The following is a 17,954-nucleotide window of genomic DNA, read 5'->3' as shown; positions in this document are numbered from 1 at the left end:
TAATTGAAATAAGGGATTCCACTGGAGGCTTGTACTTTCATCAAGAGAGCTCAAGAGTGAGGGATGATTTAACTTCAAAATTGATGACACAACTTCCCTTTGGAGGCAGTAATGAAATGTTGATCCTCTACCTCTTCTGAAACTTGAACCTTTCCCCCTGCCTCAAACCCCTCATTTAATTTCTTGAGGTTATAAAATCAGCTAGATCCCCTGGGGGAAACAGCAACATTTTTATAGATATATTCCCATGTGATAATGGCAACTATTACCAATTTTGGTCAAGTGTAAAATTCTAGTGGAAAATAGTTCAGCAATCTGCCTCAATCAAACTCACAAAGAAACACTCATGTTAATACCTATGCTGAACAGAATTAACATCTATATGTGTTTGTGCTTCTTGTTTAGTTAAGAACACATGAAGAACAAAAAAAATGCTCACAGTAGGAAAATCATCCATATAACAGTGTGCAGCTAACTAAAAACAAAGTTGGAAAATTAAAGCAGAAAACAGACACCCCATTATCAAGTAGAACGAGTCAAAAGGTAGGGAAGGTGTTTGCATGTAGTACTCCAGTCTCTGTAAAGAGCTGGAAGGGTAGGTTGGGAAAGACCTACTTTTCTGATGGTGCTTTTTCTGGGTCAGTTGTAAATTTTAATTGTGATGACCAAGTGAATATGTTTTCTCATAGATAAAATATTGTTCATGCCAAGAAAGTTGATGTGGAAGAAAAAAAAACACTATGCAAGAAAAGAACATGCATGAAAAGAGATTTTTTTTCCTGATAACATTTTGCTATACCAACTTTTGCACGCCCGAAAACTCAACATTTTCACTGAAGATGCATGACCTCTCCCCCATGAGACTAATGAAAACACTGCTAAGCAGCACTGAACCATGGTTCTTCCCAGCAGCATTCACACAAAGAAAAACATCCAAATAAAACCAAATATGAGAACAATTAACCATTGCACAATATATTAGTATTGGTGCTCTGGGCAATGTCTCTCTTGTATCAGATGAAAATACAAAGTCTCCTGGCCAGTACTACTACTTATTACATTCAATAAAACTGTAGCATTTCAAATATGTTCTTAATATTCTCATACTACGGTGGGGGTGAAATGGCTTTGTAGATTGGTGGTGAGAGCAAATTCTGAGATGGCGGCATGACAGTCAGAAATAAGTATCACCTTCAAAGACAAGCTGATCCTGGGCCAACAAAACAGCCTCTCTGCTTAAAGCGATCTAGCAGGAACAAAGGTAGAAGTGAGGACACATAATTACTGCTATGCAGTGACACAACCACTAAATGCATGAAGGAGATATTACATGTATCATAGTTGTTTAGGTTTTTAGCATATGCTATGCCATATGTTTTTGCTTAAGTTCAAAATAAAAACTCCAGCAACTCCTGTCCTTATTAGATACAGATGATGCCAGATACTAGCTACTATTTCTTATGAAAGCCTTTTATATTATTTAAGCCACATGTACTGAGAAATTCTATTAATAGTCAGGTATTTCTCCAGTCTTGTTTGTTGCCCTTCTCCAAATAACTCTTTCCTTTTGCTTTAGCTAGAGAGGTAAATTTGGGGAGGAGGCCCTCTGGGATTAATAATCTCACTAACACTATAAACTATTTTTCCATTGCTTATTCATTGACAAATTTAACCCTGAAAGCAGTGCACTTGCCAGAGGATCTCTGCAACAATATGGACAACACGTGCGTATGCATATCTCCCTAAGCCACACTGATAGAAGCACTGCTAGAAAAGAGTGCAAATACATGAGAAGAAATTTCACTTTAAACTAAAACCAAACCAGTCTCCTTGTTCTTCACAGAAAAAACTATAAGAGCAGGCTTGGTGAGTGCTGGGAAAGAAGCATTCCTAAGAGCAAATTAGACCCCTGCAAATGATGAAACGTGGGAGGCACTCCAGCATCCAAGTCAGTGCTGAAACAATAGCCTGGGACACAGGAGGGTGCTCAGCGGTTTGAGATGTCCCCCCCAGGACATCTTGACATCTGTAGCTTTTACAGTTCCAGCTTCTTGTTAACAGTTTGATCTTCTTGACAACTCTCAAAGCTGACTAATTTCATCGTGTTCCTGAAGGATAACCCTCACTTAGGCTGCATACACGCTAATAAACAAACAGGCAGCAGGGCAAGGGCCCATGCTGTCCCACAAGTACCCTATTAAACTGCTAGCACAGTCCCTGCAGCTCTTCACCAGGACATTTGTATTATTCTAATTTATTCACAGGTTCAGAGGCTAATATAGGTGAGTGACCTTTCTTGATAGGAAGCCTAAATATAACCACCCTCTCTTTTTTTGTAGGGGGGTAAGGATGGGCATGGGGAGTTAACCTGTTTGAACAATGAGCTCAACTGCCTTCAGTTCCAGAGGACAACCATTTTATTTATTAATAGAGATGCAATCATCATTTCCAAGCACTCACAGAGGCACATCCCATTTCTAGGTTTCTGTCAAGTCATGTAGTAAGAGACAACAAAGCTCAACATGGCACTAACAATCTTATTTCCTGAAGTAAGCACAGTCAAATGTGACAGTGTCCTGTTCACCAATTTGGTCATTCTTCATCATTTAGAAAGTTTTGACTTAAATTCTAAAAAATAGTCTCATAGCTGCAGAAGTCACTGGGTGAAACCTAGAGCCACCGTTACACAAATGGCCAGATACTTGCAGAGACCCTTTGTGGTGTTAAAACCTATGAGCAAATACACTCACGCTTCTTCAAAAAGGGATGACATACCTATTAATTTCCTTATTTGCACACTGAGAGAGCAATAGACGTGTGATGAATGCAATGACACCTTCAGTCTGCTATATCAGCTCCAACACTCCTGACAGTTCTCAGCTCTGCTTTTGTCCCAAGTAGTTGGGGATGGGGTTCAGGTAATTAGGATCAATTCTCGCTCCAAATCTTCGGTGAACAGAGGCATCAGAGTCAACATGCACAAGAACTCTCTGCCGATTTAAGACAGTTTAAGAAACAAGTACAACTGCATCTCAAAAAACCCTCTTCATCTATTTCTTATTTGTGTATAGGACACTCACGGACCACTGTTTAAAAAGAGTTTGCACAAGACTTCCTACTGCCCACCTCATTTCAGAAACTCCTGTTAATAAAGAAGCAGGGAAACCACCTGCTTATACCTGTGCTTTTTAATTTAGCAGACTGAGGCAGTTAACTAACGATAGCAGCAGTTTCCAATCTGACATGAAATGCAATAGTTCATTTCAGAATTAAAACTTAGCTATGAGTTTGAAAACCTTTTAGCTAAAAGTCTGAAGAACAGGAGGAAGCTTTAATAAAAGAAAGCAGAAATGGTGCTGTTATCTTCCAAGCTGCTCAGAATCTCTTGATTTCCTAACTTTGGTACTTTCAAGCTACCACTGAGAAGTTCCTATGAGTTTCTTGGAATATGCAGCATTACTGAAAGTGAGCTCATCCTGTAACTGTATTTCACACAAAAAGTTTTTGCTCTTGGACTAGGTCACAGTAACTCGAAAACATTGGGGAATATTCACCGAGGTTCTCAGCAAAATCTTCCCATTACCACGCCAGTTACAATCGGTGTCTGTAAACACCAGCCACCTTTCACAGCGCGATTCACGTCGGAAATCCCAGCTGTTAGCGTCACTGGGCTTCCTATATGCACAGAGCAAAACTCCTGCCCCATCTGTTTCAACACAGGCACGTCTCTCCACACTTTCTCAGTCACTCTGACTACGCTTTTTCCCATGCACATCCCACTCCGATAGACTTCATCTCGCACCAGCACGTGACTTATCTCCCCGCTGCCTGCCTAGGTCAGTTGTTTGGATATCGTTAAGATTGCCCTGAGTGAAAGCCCTAATGAGGTGCTGATCCCATCATCCAATCACTCAGCTGAGCCCGAACGCGTCCCGCGGGACCGGCCAGAAAAGACTGATGCAAGAATTCCAAGTGATGTGGAACATGAAAGGGCGCCATTCGCATCGCTAGGACTCGCAGCCTGTCAGCACAGCCATTAGAAATCCTGCCTTACAGAGATTTATAATTCAACCCTCCCACACACAGAACTTGCTCCAGACTGAAACTTGGCACAAAATCCAGTCCCGGGAGGGCATTAAAAAAAATAACCCATTCAACTGTTTCCGTCCCATGGCTTCGGCTCTCAGCCATTTAAATAATGGCAATTTCTCATTTCTCTTTTTAACTGAGGAAATCCAATATAAAACACCAGATTTACATAACATTGCGGTGGTGATACAAGCTGGCAACAAACCCAGGAAAAAGGCTGCCAGAGCCATTCCGTCATCCCCTTTTGGTGAATTTCTCCATTTGGATTCAGTTTAACGGAATAATTTTTTTAAGTCTGGCTGACATCATGTGTAACCTGCAAATCCCACCTCCACGTTGGTCAGGCAGCCTGCCCTAGCTTTGCACACCTTGTGCACCCATTAGCAGGGGACTAGCCCTCCTGTGGTCAATGCAGGCTTCCACTTGTGCTGCCAATGTTATTTCTTACGGCCTTTACAGGAACCTTTGCTTGTTGATTTAGAGGACAGCAATTAGTTGCCTATTGAGTTGCAAAAGACTGACTGGACAAGAAATGGACGTATGCAAAACAAATAAGGGAATTAATGTGAGCCAGAAGAAATTTGTCAGTCGAGTCCTTGTTTTGATCAGAGATTGTTCTGACAGACAACTACGACATCTGCTTCTAGGGCCAAGGAGAGAGACAGTCAGACTCAAGCCTTGTGTGGCTGCAGTCCTTCCTGCCCCAGGTATTTTGATCCCTAGGGGGGAGACGCCAGCCAACTGTAATCTTGAGTTTGTCAGGGGACAAAAAATCATGGGAACTGATGCAATGCCGCAAACACTTCTTAAACACATCAGGATTCAGGATGGCTGCAGCAAATCACTGCTATGAGCACATCCCTTCTGCTCCACCACCACTTGCCCAGAGAGGCCTTTGGGGGCACATATGGGACAGGAGGGAGTTTGTGTCACCCACAAAATACACCATCAGCTGGATGGGCTACTGACTCCCACCTCATCCCCTGCAGTACCACTCCTGTTGTCCCACAGCACACCTGAAATGCAACTCCTTCTGCCATACTCCAGCTGGAGGACAGGATATATTGCAAATCACCAAGGCATCTGAATAGATTGCTCCTATTTGCTATACAAGTGCACAAGTAGCACAATTTTAAAATAGTTATGACCAAACACTATGAGAAGATTTGTATCAGTGGTCAACCCCAAGCATCCAAAACTTCAGAAAGATGAGTCTTACCTGTTCTCTAGCAAATTACTGATTAAAAAAAAAAATACTTGAAATCAATTTGGACTCTCTCTGCTGCTGTCAGCCAAGATGCTACAAACTATGGCAGTCAATGTCAAAACGCTTCTTCCAGAATGTGGTGATAGGTCAAAACTGCCACTGCTGCACTGACTCTCTCTGTGTACTAACCCATCCTCCATAATCCCAGCCTCTGAGGTCCACATTCCAGCTGTGAAAATCCTAGTATCTGAGAGCTGCATGTACAATATTTTTCTATAACACAGGAAAAAAAAGCAGAGCCCTAGGGACCAACTGAACTTTCAAAATGGACAAACAAGATGGCAGGGTATGCACCTGCAGAGCCCCCTTCTTTTTCAACAGCTGTATAATTCCCTCATACCTTGTCCTTTAATTCCAAAGGGGGGTACGAAGTCCCTGATACGAGCCCATCTCCTGAAGGAATCATCCAAGAACATTGGTGCCGGCTTCGAGAACCTGAGGAAATCAAAAAGAGAGAGAAATTAATTCCTTACATAGGAAGGATAAATTTTGGTAGGGAGCTTAAGAGAATCAATACCTAAGTGCTGACTTTACATTCTCACTGGTAATACTGCAACACAAGATTTTACTTTTAACCAAAGGTGCCTGCAGTAAAACAAATACATCATAATCTGTGCCATGAGGACACCCCAAACACTTAAGTCCTGAGCCTCACGATCACTTCTATTCAACGATTTAGGACATGCTGAACTTCCCCACTATTGTCTGGCTGTTAATTTAGTTACAATGAGTTATAAATTGCAACCAGAGTTTACGTGATTTTGCTCCAAGCTTTGTAGCCACAAACCAATTTATGGAATCTCCATGCCAGTGTGTGAAAGCATGTGAGGAAGGGGGGCAGAGCTGCCTTTACATTGTTCATTACATATAGGCGTGCTACTAGTACTGTACTGTGCAGGTGTGAATGCACTTGGCAGAAGTGTGTGGAAAACAAAGAAAGGGTTATTTGCTCTCAAGGCTGCTTCTACCTCATTCATGTGCACATATACAGCAGCTATCATAACACACGCAAGAAGGGAAGCAGTTCAGGAGATCATAAAGTAGCACTCAGTTTACAGAGAATGGAAATTCAGTACAGATGTAGGTGTTTTCTTCTGCATTCATTAACATATAAATGATTCAAGAGATGTCCTTGCCAAACCAAACAGTTGTGATCTATCCAAAATCACTTACAAAAGAGGGAACTAGTCCTTCTTAACCATGTCAGTATGGGAATACATTATCCTAATTATACCCTCAACAGAAAAACCCAGCAGCTACCAAAACTTGTCCCTTCTAGAAACAATTAGTAAAGTGGCCAGAGAGAAGGAAACAATTAGCACTTGACAAAAAACACTACAGAAATACTAACTTCCATATTAGACCACTTCTGAATGTACCGATCACTGCTAGCAAATGTGTTAATACCATCAGAAATCTGTTCATTCAATCATACCAGAACAGTAGCAGGGATGTTCTGGATCAGTATCAAGTATGCTGTGCTACAGAGATGAAGAAAGGAATGTACTCCACGTTCAGAGTCACTGAGTACATCTCCACTACAGCCACAACACAAGACGTACACTTACCTGAAAGAGGCACAGCCTGGCTGATCTAGAACCTGGCAGTGAGCTTGATGTACCCATCGATGTGTATGGTTTCACCCTGCCCCCTCGGGTTGTATATCAGGTAACTTCTTGGACCTGAGCTACCTGATTTAAGATAAACTCATCTACACTATGCCACTACCATGTACACACAATTTCAGACAGCAGCACAGTGAAGAAATGATGGAATTAACTCTGAATTATAAACTGCAATATTGTCTGTCCAATCACAGACACACAGTAAACCTGAGGTTTCAGAAGTCTTTAGGAATGGGGAAGAGAGAGACCAAGAGTATTTAACAAATCAAGAATAGAAGACTCAAACTCACCCATGCATACTGCTTCACATCCACTCATGCAATCTTTAATAAGATAATCAATCTATAACCATAAAAACAGGATGCACAGATTACGTGGCTGTTCTAGAAAGAAAGGAATGTTTTTCCAGAGCTCAAAGAAGAGTGAGGGTATGACCGGATCTATATAACTTTATATAGGAAAAAGTAGGGAAGATGTGTTAGATACATTAGAGCTTCTGAAGGTCTTAAGTAAAAAACAAACAAAAAAAACCCAACCCACAGGACTATTAAAACCAACTACAACAGGCAAAGAGGATACAATAAAACCCCGAAAATATCCTAAGAACTTCAATAACTTGACAAATTAGCTTTATGTTTGTACTGGTGACTTTTCAAGCATCTTGGTGCACTGAAACGTAAGTATTGTGTTACACTGCTGGGTCTCTCCCAGGAGTCATGTCCACCTCCTTCCAATATCAACAGGAGGAACCTTTGCAAGATTCTTACACAATTCAAGAGCTTTTAGAACCCAAATGGCTACAGCACAGATGCTTGCAGCTCCTCCTTTACAGCTACCACTTGAAATAATGGCAGCAGGCAGGTGCCATGGAATGGCTCCCCATTTTCCCCAAGCAGCAGCCTCAGCAAAGGACGATGGCACTGCCTGAGGGTCACCATCAGCTTTGGGCTGGTTTGTTAGGTCACCAAGCTACTCTGGTTACAGCTGTGATATGCAATCTTCAGGAAAAACCCCGGTGCTTCAGAATGTGCACGTAGGAGCAGGTTTTATTCTCCTCTCAAGAATCAAGAGAATTCCCTACAATAATTCTTCAAAGTAGCACAGTGTAATAAAAAATGTATAAAAACCAAACAAACAAATTAGCCACTTCAGTTCACCTATTCAAAAGTACATCACAAGAAAAAAAGGTGCAGGCTGCAACGTCAGACCTGACTCAGAAGTTAGCATTATTTTCAGATGGAATTAACTGGGCTATTTGCAAGTCATACACCAGGGAAAGGCAATTTACAGTAGTATGAGGTGCAGTAGTGTCTCTCACGAACACAGATCCCCCCTTACAAGGTGCCTGGTAAAGCCAGGAGGAAGGCCAGATCCTACTGGGACTCCCCAGGGAAGTCCTCAAAAGCTAGCGAAGCACTAGCAGGCCCGCTCTGATGCCTCTCTGGTGTCCCTTCTGTACGTGATGATCAGTAGACAGAAGAGGTGCCTAAAGAGAAGGGTGAAGTAACCAATGGCCTTATTATTGCATTTTCTACAAGTAAAAAACAAAATTTTATAGAAAAAAATGCAACAGCCTCAGGACACCAACTGTTACTCAGTAATATTTAACACTCTTGTACAAGGAGCCAGGGAAACAGACTTTTAATTCACACTTCTGCTTCCTTTAAGAAGGGAAAGGAACAGTTTTGAGGAAAATATTATATCCACACAGGGCAAAAAAAAGCAAATTAAACGATATTCAGTTCCCATAAATCTTAAAGGTAATTCCGTTCTGGAAATATTAAGAGATCATGACTGCCATAAAGCCCGTGATCTATGAAAAGCACGCTGCCACCTCAATAAATCATCACAGGCCAGAACCGATGCCCAGCAGTGACAGGGAAATGCTGTCTGCCAAACCTCTCCAGGAGCACGGCTGCTCTGTCTCAGCTCTGGAGCGCGTCTGGCATATTCTAGGACCCCTCAGGAAATATCAGGATATGCCTCAAACAGCACCTGGGAATGCTCTCTGCAAAGCACCTAAAATACATTCCAAGGAATGCGTGGGAGTTTGTCAAACAGAAAAAGTAAACGTCTCTGAACGATGTTAAGTTTTCCTATCTGCTGAGCAGCTTACACATGGGATGCTGCATTTTACCCGAGTCACCCACATTGCTATCTAAAAGGCAGGTTAGCTTCACCAGTCACAGCTTCAGAACTGATGTAGGCTTGTGCCCCAAAGGCAAACAGCACGTAAAGCAAGAGTTTCCATTTTTCAAGTTCAAATTTTAAGCCCTTGCTCTCTACACCACCCCAAATCCCAGAAAAGACATAGTGCAATTTCCCAGCATGGCAGCCATGAAAAGATGAGGAATTTGGGTGCTTGTGGCACACAGCTCTGAGCTGCATGATTTGGGAGGCAAATGCCAAGCATCTTAAATCTCTACTTTGAGTGACGTACACCAGTAAAACAGCAAAGGACATCTGAATAGATATGATAATTACTGGGTACAACTCAAATCCCGCCCAGCTCTGAACTTTGCATTCCTTGTAGAAAGACATTGGAACAATCTCTGTTTGTCACAGCGTACTGCAAACGGAAGCGTACTGCCAGGAAACTATTCTTAAATAGGAACCTATATACACAAGAAAGCGTGATATGTATTTGCACCTAGGGGATTCCAGCTTCGGCGAAAAAAAAAAAATGTTTCCAACTGTTTTCTTCCTGACAAGAAGAGCTGTTGCCCCAAAACACTTCTAGCTTGAGGGATGAAGTGGTCTGTCTGATCCATCCTGCAAATTCTACACAGGTGATGATAATCCAGCACCCACCATGTTCCTCTTCGATGTGCACAGAAGCATTCAACATTGGGCTAACTTCCCAAGGTATCAGGCAAATCCCAGACTAGCACCTTCTCTACCAAAATAGCTATTGAACAATTTCAGACATTTAATCTCAGCTATAATCTGTTCCCAACTCTCAGAGCTGTTTTCGGAGCAATTAAATACATGAATGTGTAAAAGGGAATAAGTTAGACCAGAGAAAGTAAAATAAATACAACCACTGATAGTCTTTGGCTATAACACGGAGGAAGGAAGACATGGCTAAGTCCCTGAAAAATCAGAAAGGATGGTGCCATGTTTCTAGAAATCACGAAAGTAGGAAAAAGCAGGTGGGCAGCCACTAAGCTCCACTGTGGGTTTATTTTTCAACTGTTTCCTTCCATACAATAGGAGGTGTTCAGATGTTTCATTTCCAGCAGGTCTAGGGAAGTGATTGTCCCCCTGTACTCGGCTCTGGTGACGCCGCACCTCGAGTACTGTGTTCAGTTTTGGGCCCCTCGCTACGAGAAGGACATGGAGGTGCTTGAGAGAGTCCAGAGAAGGGCGACAAGGCTGGTGTGGGGTCTGGAGAACAAGTCTTACGAGGAGCGGCTGAGGGAGCTGGGATTGTTTAGCCTGGAGAAGAGGAGGCTCAGGGGAGACCTCATCGCTCTCTATAGGTACCTTAAAGGAGGCTGTAGAGAGGTGGGGGTTGGTCTATTCTCCCACGTGCCTGGTGACAGGACGAGGGGGAATGGGCTCAAGTTGCGCCAGGGGAGGTTTAGGTTGGATATTAGGAAGAACTTCTTTACTGAAAGGGTTGTTAGGCATTGGAATGGGCTGCCCAGGGAAGTGGTTGAGTCGCCATCCCTGGAGGTCTTTAAAAGACGTTTAGATGTAGTCCTTAGTGATATGGTTTAGTGGAGGTTTTGTTAGTGTTAGGACAGAGGTTGGACTAGATGATCTTGGAGGTCTCTTCCAACCTAGACAATTCTGTGATTCATATATTTTTTTCTCTCCTCCTTTAAACATCCTTGCCTTTTGTTTCTTCTTTAGTTAGGGATCATCAGCACAGGGAAACTGCAAGATGAAGGAAAAAAAACCCTGCACTACAACCTAATATTGTATATAACCTGCACATTACATTTGTAAAAGGACATGGACAGCCTTCAACATGAGGTTTGTGTTTTGTTTTGGTTTTAAAGACAAAAAAAAATTATTTGTTCCGGCAGGATTTCTACACTCTTTTGTTTGCTTACGCTTAAAAGCATCCATGGTTAGACAGAAGGTACAAAATCTACTAACTTTATTAATAAAATGGCTGAAATACAAACCAAAGCACTCTAGCACTGAATAATTAGCTCTGAGAGATTTATAGAAGTACAGAGATAAAATCTAAACTAACCTTCTCCTTTTTCCCTACTGAGACCTAGGTGTATGTTCTCTCCCTTTTCTCCCTTCTCTGGGGAGCAGCTTGGTTTGATAGTCTAGGGAACGAGGAGGCTTGTGATGTCCTGATTTCACATTTCTTATTGACATTAATCCTCTGTCAGAGATCCAAGCAGCTCAAAGATTCCTCAAGCAGCTGAAAAATTTAAGAAACCGCATTAATAAGGATTAACCCCATCCTACAACCAACACACTTCTTTTCCTAAACCAGCAAATAAACGAGCCAAAAATGGATGATTACAAGAAGAAGTCTTCAGCAGTAGAGACCAGGCTAAAAATTAAGTTGATCTTAAACTGTAGAAACAGTCTAAAATAAATTAGACAATATGGAAAAGACAACTGAGTCCTGAAGAATGGCCACAGTGTCACCTACCACTGTCACTTGAGACCCCTAGTACTTTTTTTCCACAAGAGACTGAGCCAGCAATCCCCACCCATCCTCTCCTATGCCACTAATGACTAAGATCCTGAGTGTACCTACTGTTGTCTCTTTCAAGCTGAAAAGTCCTAAACTGCAATTCTCCCTTGGGATGGCACTGAATTATCCCGTGGAGTAACACTGCGTTGCTTTGTTCTGTCCTAGCAACTCTGCCAAGCGGGTTTGTCCATCACGGGGCTGGTGTAATCACTCACCCCTTTGCAGCTCTGCAAGAAAGATCATGGAGCATAAGCCTTGGTCTTTCCCCATGACAAGAAGGGACAGTAAATGCCACAGCGGCTGGAGCAGGTTAAATCCACCGAACAAAACTCTCCTCCCAGCAGCAGGCTGTGGAGCAGCGCCCTGTTATCCCTGCCTCCTCCTAGGGACGGCTGCTCTGTACCTTTTCAGGCACTCTGGAGCATCAGTCATCTTGCCCTCGTTGCTCCCCATCACCTAGTAGGTTATTTAAACCCATCAGTGCAGGCATTTTCCCATTGCCTGTTTGCAGCTCTATTTAGAGCAAGACCAGCTGCTCCAGCGTATCTTAAAGGGCCTCCATCCTCCGTGCTGTGGTTCGTACAGAGAACATTGCCATACTACTGCAGAAAGATAAACATCCTATCATGGCTGAAAAATGTAACTATCACAGCTGTAAAACCCGTTAAGTATTCCACTATATTCAGGATCAGAAAGCATCAGCTCAAGGACTGTGCCCAGTTCTGGGCCTCATTCAAAAAAACATGAACAAACTGGAAACAGGCTGTAGGAGAGCTCTGAAAAAGATCTAAGGTCTAGAAAACATGATCCCTGAGGAAAACTAGAAAGAAATGAATTTGTTTAGTCTAGAGAGAGAAAATTGAAAGAGGACATGATAAGCCCTTAAATATTACAAGACTGCTGCAAAAGAGAAAGGTAGTATCTCCAGATCCCTGGTAAAAAGAAGTAGGAGCCCTGGGCTTAAAATGTGGTAAAAGAAACAAATTAAACATTAGAAAAAGGTTTCTTATGCTTGGGATTATCACACGTTGAAATCTATTGCCTGGACATGAGTTACAGAACCCACCCAGCTACATTAGATTCTTATTTTATTGTTTTATTTGCATCTGTTAAGAATGGGTCAGTCCTAACTGTGCCTACTCATAAGAGCAAAAATTAAATGATCTTTTGGAGCTCTGAACAGGTCTACTACTTTTGAAATTGTTTCTACACTGGGCTAAATGTTGCTAGGAGGTGTCAAAGCACCCAAGACATAGCCTCCTGTAGTGGGGAATCAAGAACTACCCTTCAGACTCCCTGGGACTCTGAAGTATTTACCTTCATATACGGCAATCAAATTTCAGTACAAACAGCTTTAGATAAGCAGCACATGGATTTTGCAAGCCTGCTGCCTGCCAAGACTGCTTTCTGTTTGTACCCTGTACCTTTGTGATAAACAGGAAGACACGTAAAGTTTAACCTTTCTGCAGTCATTAATATCTTTTGCTTACGCACCACCAAGGCACAAAATCAAAGCCTGATTTAATATCAGCTCAGTCTCCCCTGCTAACGGTCTGTGTCCTGACCAGCTTACCTAGAAGGTCTCTATAGAATAGCAATAATGATTAAGTAGACTGTAAAATTTTGAGATAAACTGTATATATTAAAAAAACAAAAGAAAGCAGTTTGCCCACTCTAACCAAACCCTTGGGCTTTGCTACTGATTCTCCAAACACTTCGGACAAAAACCACATGTACGCACAAAAATAACAAGAGGCTTCACTTAAAGTTTGGCTTCCTTTTAGGGAGAAGAAAAAAACAACTCTAAAATTGAGACAAGGCAGAAAATTTGTCCTGACCTGCCTCATGGTACAGCATGTAAGACAACGTGGAAAACTTGTCATTGTTCACAGAACCCTCTAATACCAAGACACAATCAGGTAAGGGGTGAAAAGCTGACTGCTAGACAGGGCAGAATAATGTTAGTTTAAGAACCAGTCTTCTAGCATCATAGTTTGTTTTTCATGTGCTATTGTCAAAGACGCAAGATTGAATTACAGCTAGTTTTGCCTACCAAAAGCCAGGTGGGGTGCTCAAGGCCTCTTAGGGAGCACTGAGCCAAATACAAGAGATTACATGGTATTTGGAAACATGATGAAGGTGAGCAAAAGCAGACTAATTTCTGCTTGAGCTTTCAAAGCCTTCTGTGCAAAGAAAAAAAAAAAAAGAGATGAGGAGTGAAGCAGAAAGGATGCAGTTCTTCCCCCTAACAGAAAGACTCAGCTCAGACAGAAGATGCCAACCAGCAGCTCTATCAGTTGGCCAAAGTTTAGCACAGTTGTATGATTTGGTGTCCGTGTAGGCAGAGGACCGGACTTGGTAATTCACTTGGTTCCTGAAGGCCTGGTAATCCTTCACCTCTAGCATATTGCTTTTTTCCAGGTCCAAAATCTCCTTGGTGTAAAAATTCCCTGCATAAGTCATACTGGAGTGAGGATGTTGGTAGAAGTTGGTCAATGTTTCAGGCATCATTCTTGAAACAGAAGTGTTGTTGTGAGTGAGAACAGACTTAATTTTTTAAGGTTTACGTTCTTCCAGAATCATTAATGACACTGAAGAACTTAGACATATCTCCTATTAAGATGATGTGGAAAATATTAATTTGCTGCAAAGTACACACCATGGCGTTAACAGAGGTGTTATCAGCTCTTCTGACTTCATTACATATACTACAATAGTCTGAAAAGTTTTACAGGACCTAGTTCCTTGTTTAAAAAAAAAAAAAAAAAAAAAAAGGAGTGAGACCTTGATAATTGACAGAGACTCAGAAACTTGAGGAAAAATATGAAATAATAATTATTTCCAAACTGCACGCATTTGCTGTCCTAACTCATCATTACTGAAAATTTGTAGGTTGCAGTTCTTGTCACTGCAACTCCAATGGTGACTTTAAGGTGGTACAGAGAAAGCCTCCCCGTGAAAACACACACAAAGACCAAGCCTTCTTTCAGACACAAGCTAGAAACTAAAACAAAACAATAAAAGTGGGAAAAAAGTCCATAGAAGCTATTGCACCGTTAGTTGCTCACAGCACAAGACAGTCACATAATTAAATGCAAAGAAAGAAAGACAAGAATAAAGTAAATTGTTCAGCTTCATTGTACACTACAGAAATTGATGCTCAAAGACCATCACATGGATAGCCCATTGTGATGTTGCGTAGATTATTTTTTTGGCACATTTTATTTTCAAGTTCTGTTTTGTTTTTTTAATCACCACAATCTGGGTTTGACATAAAAAACTGACACAGCAATGACAATAGCAAATCAAGTCTATGGTTTCATTGAGAAAGCAGGAAGATATGAACTAGAAACAAGGAAGATCTTAAAAGAGGTCTGCAGTGAAACCAAGAAGGGACTAAACTCATGGGAGACGCTGGGCAAGCAGTTCTCTCGTAATTTTGAAACTGGACAAGGCTTTGAGGTTAGAATCCACATCATAATTTGCACCGTTCAGAAGATGGACGTCCTAACTAAAAGAACAGCGAGAGGGGGGAAATGATCTCCATTGCACAAATTCCTAACGCCTAAACAATTTACCTTGGCAAGCTCCTTCTTGTATGAAATTGTTCAAGAGACAGTGATTTCCAAGCTTGCTTAGTAGTTAAAGAACTGTAATTCATCTGATCAGAGAACAAGCTTTTTTTTTTCTTCTGTCAAGTGAAACAGGGATAATACAGCTTTAGGTGCCAACTACAAGGTACACAGAAAAGAATCCAACACCCAGCTGATGTGAATTTGTACCATGTACATAAAAGATCGCTAATATCAGAGTAATATCACTAAGTGACACACAGCTACAGATAAATTACAAAGCCATTAATGAGATCCATATCAATCCCAGCATGAAAAATTCCAGATGTGTTGCTGTTCCTCTGCTGCACAGCAGACTTCACGTCCTACCACAGGATGAACTGGTGGCAGAGTTGTTCCTGTTTCAAGTTCAGGCAGAGGTTTTTGCCTCCTCCAACCTCCAAGGATTTTTGCATCTCACAGGCTCTGACTAGGAACCTAAATGAAAAAGACCAAAACGTGCACCCCAAGGCAAAGCAGTGTGTTCAGAGGGGACATGAGGAGCCCCCCAGGTGCCAGTGGAAGCAGGTCCCTCTAGCTGGAGAGGATGATTGATGTGGGAAATGCAGACCCTGCACCCAGCTTCGTGTAATTCTCTGTCTCCTCGCCTTATTAATTCCAGCTCTGAGCCTGAGAGTTATCAGTAAAGCAACATGCATTAAAATCTTCCAGATAATATCAGCACTGCTTAATATAAGCCTCTCTCCTTTGGTCCCATGGTTTTACAAATAAACAAGAATTTTTAACAAAACAAGGCTAAGGCACTGAGCTTGTAAAAAATCTTTCTGAGTACTGCTTCCAGAGATAAGGCACGGGGACTGCACTCGGCAGAAAGTTTCCATGCAAGAGGCCACCTGACAAAAATGGAAGGATTTATTGACTAAAGGAGCAAGTGCAGCGGAGAAAACCGCGAACAGTAGACAGCACAGACAGCTATATCCTCACTTCATCATCCCACAAGGAGTCTGGTTTGAACCAAACACTTGGCAGGGAAGAAGAGGCTGGAGGTGCCACTTGATTACTCTGACAAAGAAAGGAAGTCTGAACCACGCTCACCTCTCCCATCCTACTTGCAACACAGGTGAAAAAAATAAGGATCCTTCCAGCCAGCGTCCTCTCGAGGAGGACCCCGTGCTCTGTTGCTGTCCCAACCCAAAATTCAAGGCGCACTGGAACAGACTGCAACGACCACGGCAGTAACTTGTTCACAGGGCTCTGCTCAGAGGCTTGATGCATACCTTAAGCACAAGGTAAGTCCTTTAAAGCCTGCTCTCCCAAAAGCTGTAAATCTTTCAGAAGACCAGATATCCTCCTTGGTTTGCTAATCAAAGCAAAAGGACTCTCCCCATTTTTCTTACTGCACCACCTGAAGAACAGCACAACAGAGCTCCTCATTCCAGGAATGGAGCTTTTCGATGAGATACTCCATTTCAACAAGTTCCCACAAGACAAGCCAGTAGCAAAAAAGGATGCTGCTGGTTTATGCATTTGAGATTTATGAAAGTCACCGAAATAAATACTAAATATTATTAGCTACTAAAGGAAATGGTTATGGTGAAGATGAGGGGATAAAAAAACCATACAAAATGTTTTCTCTTTCAATACCCTTGATAAAGAAAGCACTTTTCCTACAGCTGTGGGAAAGAAAACAAGACATAATGATGAAAGTTAAAATTACACGTGTTTTGACTGTTATCAAATGGAGCTATAGCACATGGACAAAATGCAGTCTGAGTGATCCCAAGTTCTAAACTGAAAAAATACTGCAGGCATATTCAGAGTAGTCATTTGTATTCACCCCCGAACATTACAAAAAGCAATGAACTTTACCAAACCACTACTTTTTTCCCCAGTAGTAACATTTAATTGTGTGAACTATGGTCAGCCTTTGAAAGCCACAGTGTTCACCGCTATGGTTAATACTCTCCTGGTGACTGCCCCCCAGGCTACCCAACTTCAACAAGTCTCAGTTGGCAGCAGGGCTGGCTGACACAGAAATCCTGCCCCACCCAGGGGATTTCTATAGCCCCCGTGAGTGGGGGAAAGGGAGGGTGGAACAAAGCACAGAGTGACCTCGTAACCCAGCATCTCCATGGATCCATGGTGGAGCCACAAAAGAAGTAACACGCTCTCCGCCTTAGCCTGGAATTCAGCCTATTCACTGTATGTTCTTGGCATCATCCATTTCTGTTTTATTTTCTCATTCTTCTCTTTGCCCACCTATGTTTGTCTAACCACTTTGATGGCCTGCACAACCATTACAGTATTCAAAGGCTCCACAAACAATTACTTACGATTTATATCTGTCAGAGAAGGTTTTCGTGGTTTTATTCCACTTCTTGAAAGTTTTAAAACTAATTCCATAAAGATATTAAAGTTTGCACTCCAGACATTTTGGGATTGGACATGTTCAACATCACGCTGCAAGAAATCTCGCCCTTACAATGACAAACTGCAGCCATCTTGTTCTCGTGCAATCTTACTTTTAAGAAAACAATCACCCTTGTAAGAAAAAATGGAAAAAGTAATGAAAATTTGCAGCCTAAAAAGTGAAAGTTTTGGAATGCAATGGCAAACGAAAACAGAGACCATAATATAAATAGTGAGTAATCTCAATCACCAGCTATTTCCAATGTCTTATCATCTGAAGTACTTTTACCCTCCCATAAATCAACCAACGCTTAGTCACCCAT

General features: G+C 41.9%; 1 protein-coding gene across 9 annotated transcripts in view; it reads right to left on the bottom strand.

Annotated features, from left to right (window-relative positions):
• Positions 1–17,954, bottom strand: part of ST3GAL3 (ST3 beta-galactoside alpha-2,3-sialyltransferase 3) — a 175,214-nt gene that overhangs the window by 65,048 nt on the left and 92,212 nt on the right. For all 9 annotated transcript variants that reach the window (XM_035537650.1, XM_050712287.1, XM_050712286.1 and 6 more), the window contains one exon: positions 5,697–5,791. In XM_035537650.1, the coding sequence (XP_035393543.1) occupies positions 5,697–5,791 (95 nt within the window). The remainder of the gene's footprint in view (positions 1–5,696; positions 5,792–17,954) is intronic.

The sequence above is a fragment of the Cygnus atratus genome, chromosome 8 (genome assembly GCF_013377495.2).
Source record: "Cygnus atratus isolate AKBS03 ecotype Queensland, Australia chromosome 8, CAtr_DNAZoo_HiC_assembly, whole genome shotgun sequence".
Classification (NCBI taxonomy): Eukaryota; Metazoa; Chordata; class Aves; order Anseriformes; family Anatidae; genus Cygnus; species Cygnus atratus.
This window is presented reverse-complemented; position numbering and strand designations above follow the sequence as displayed.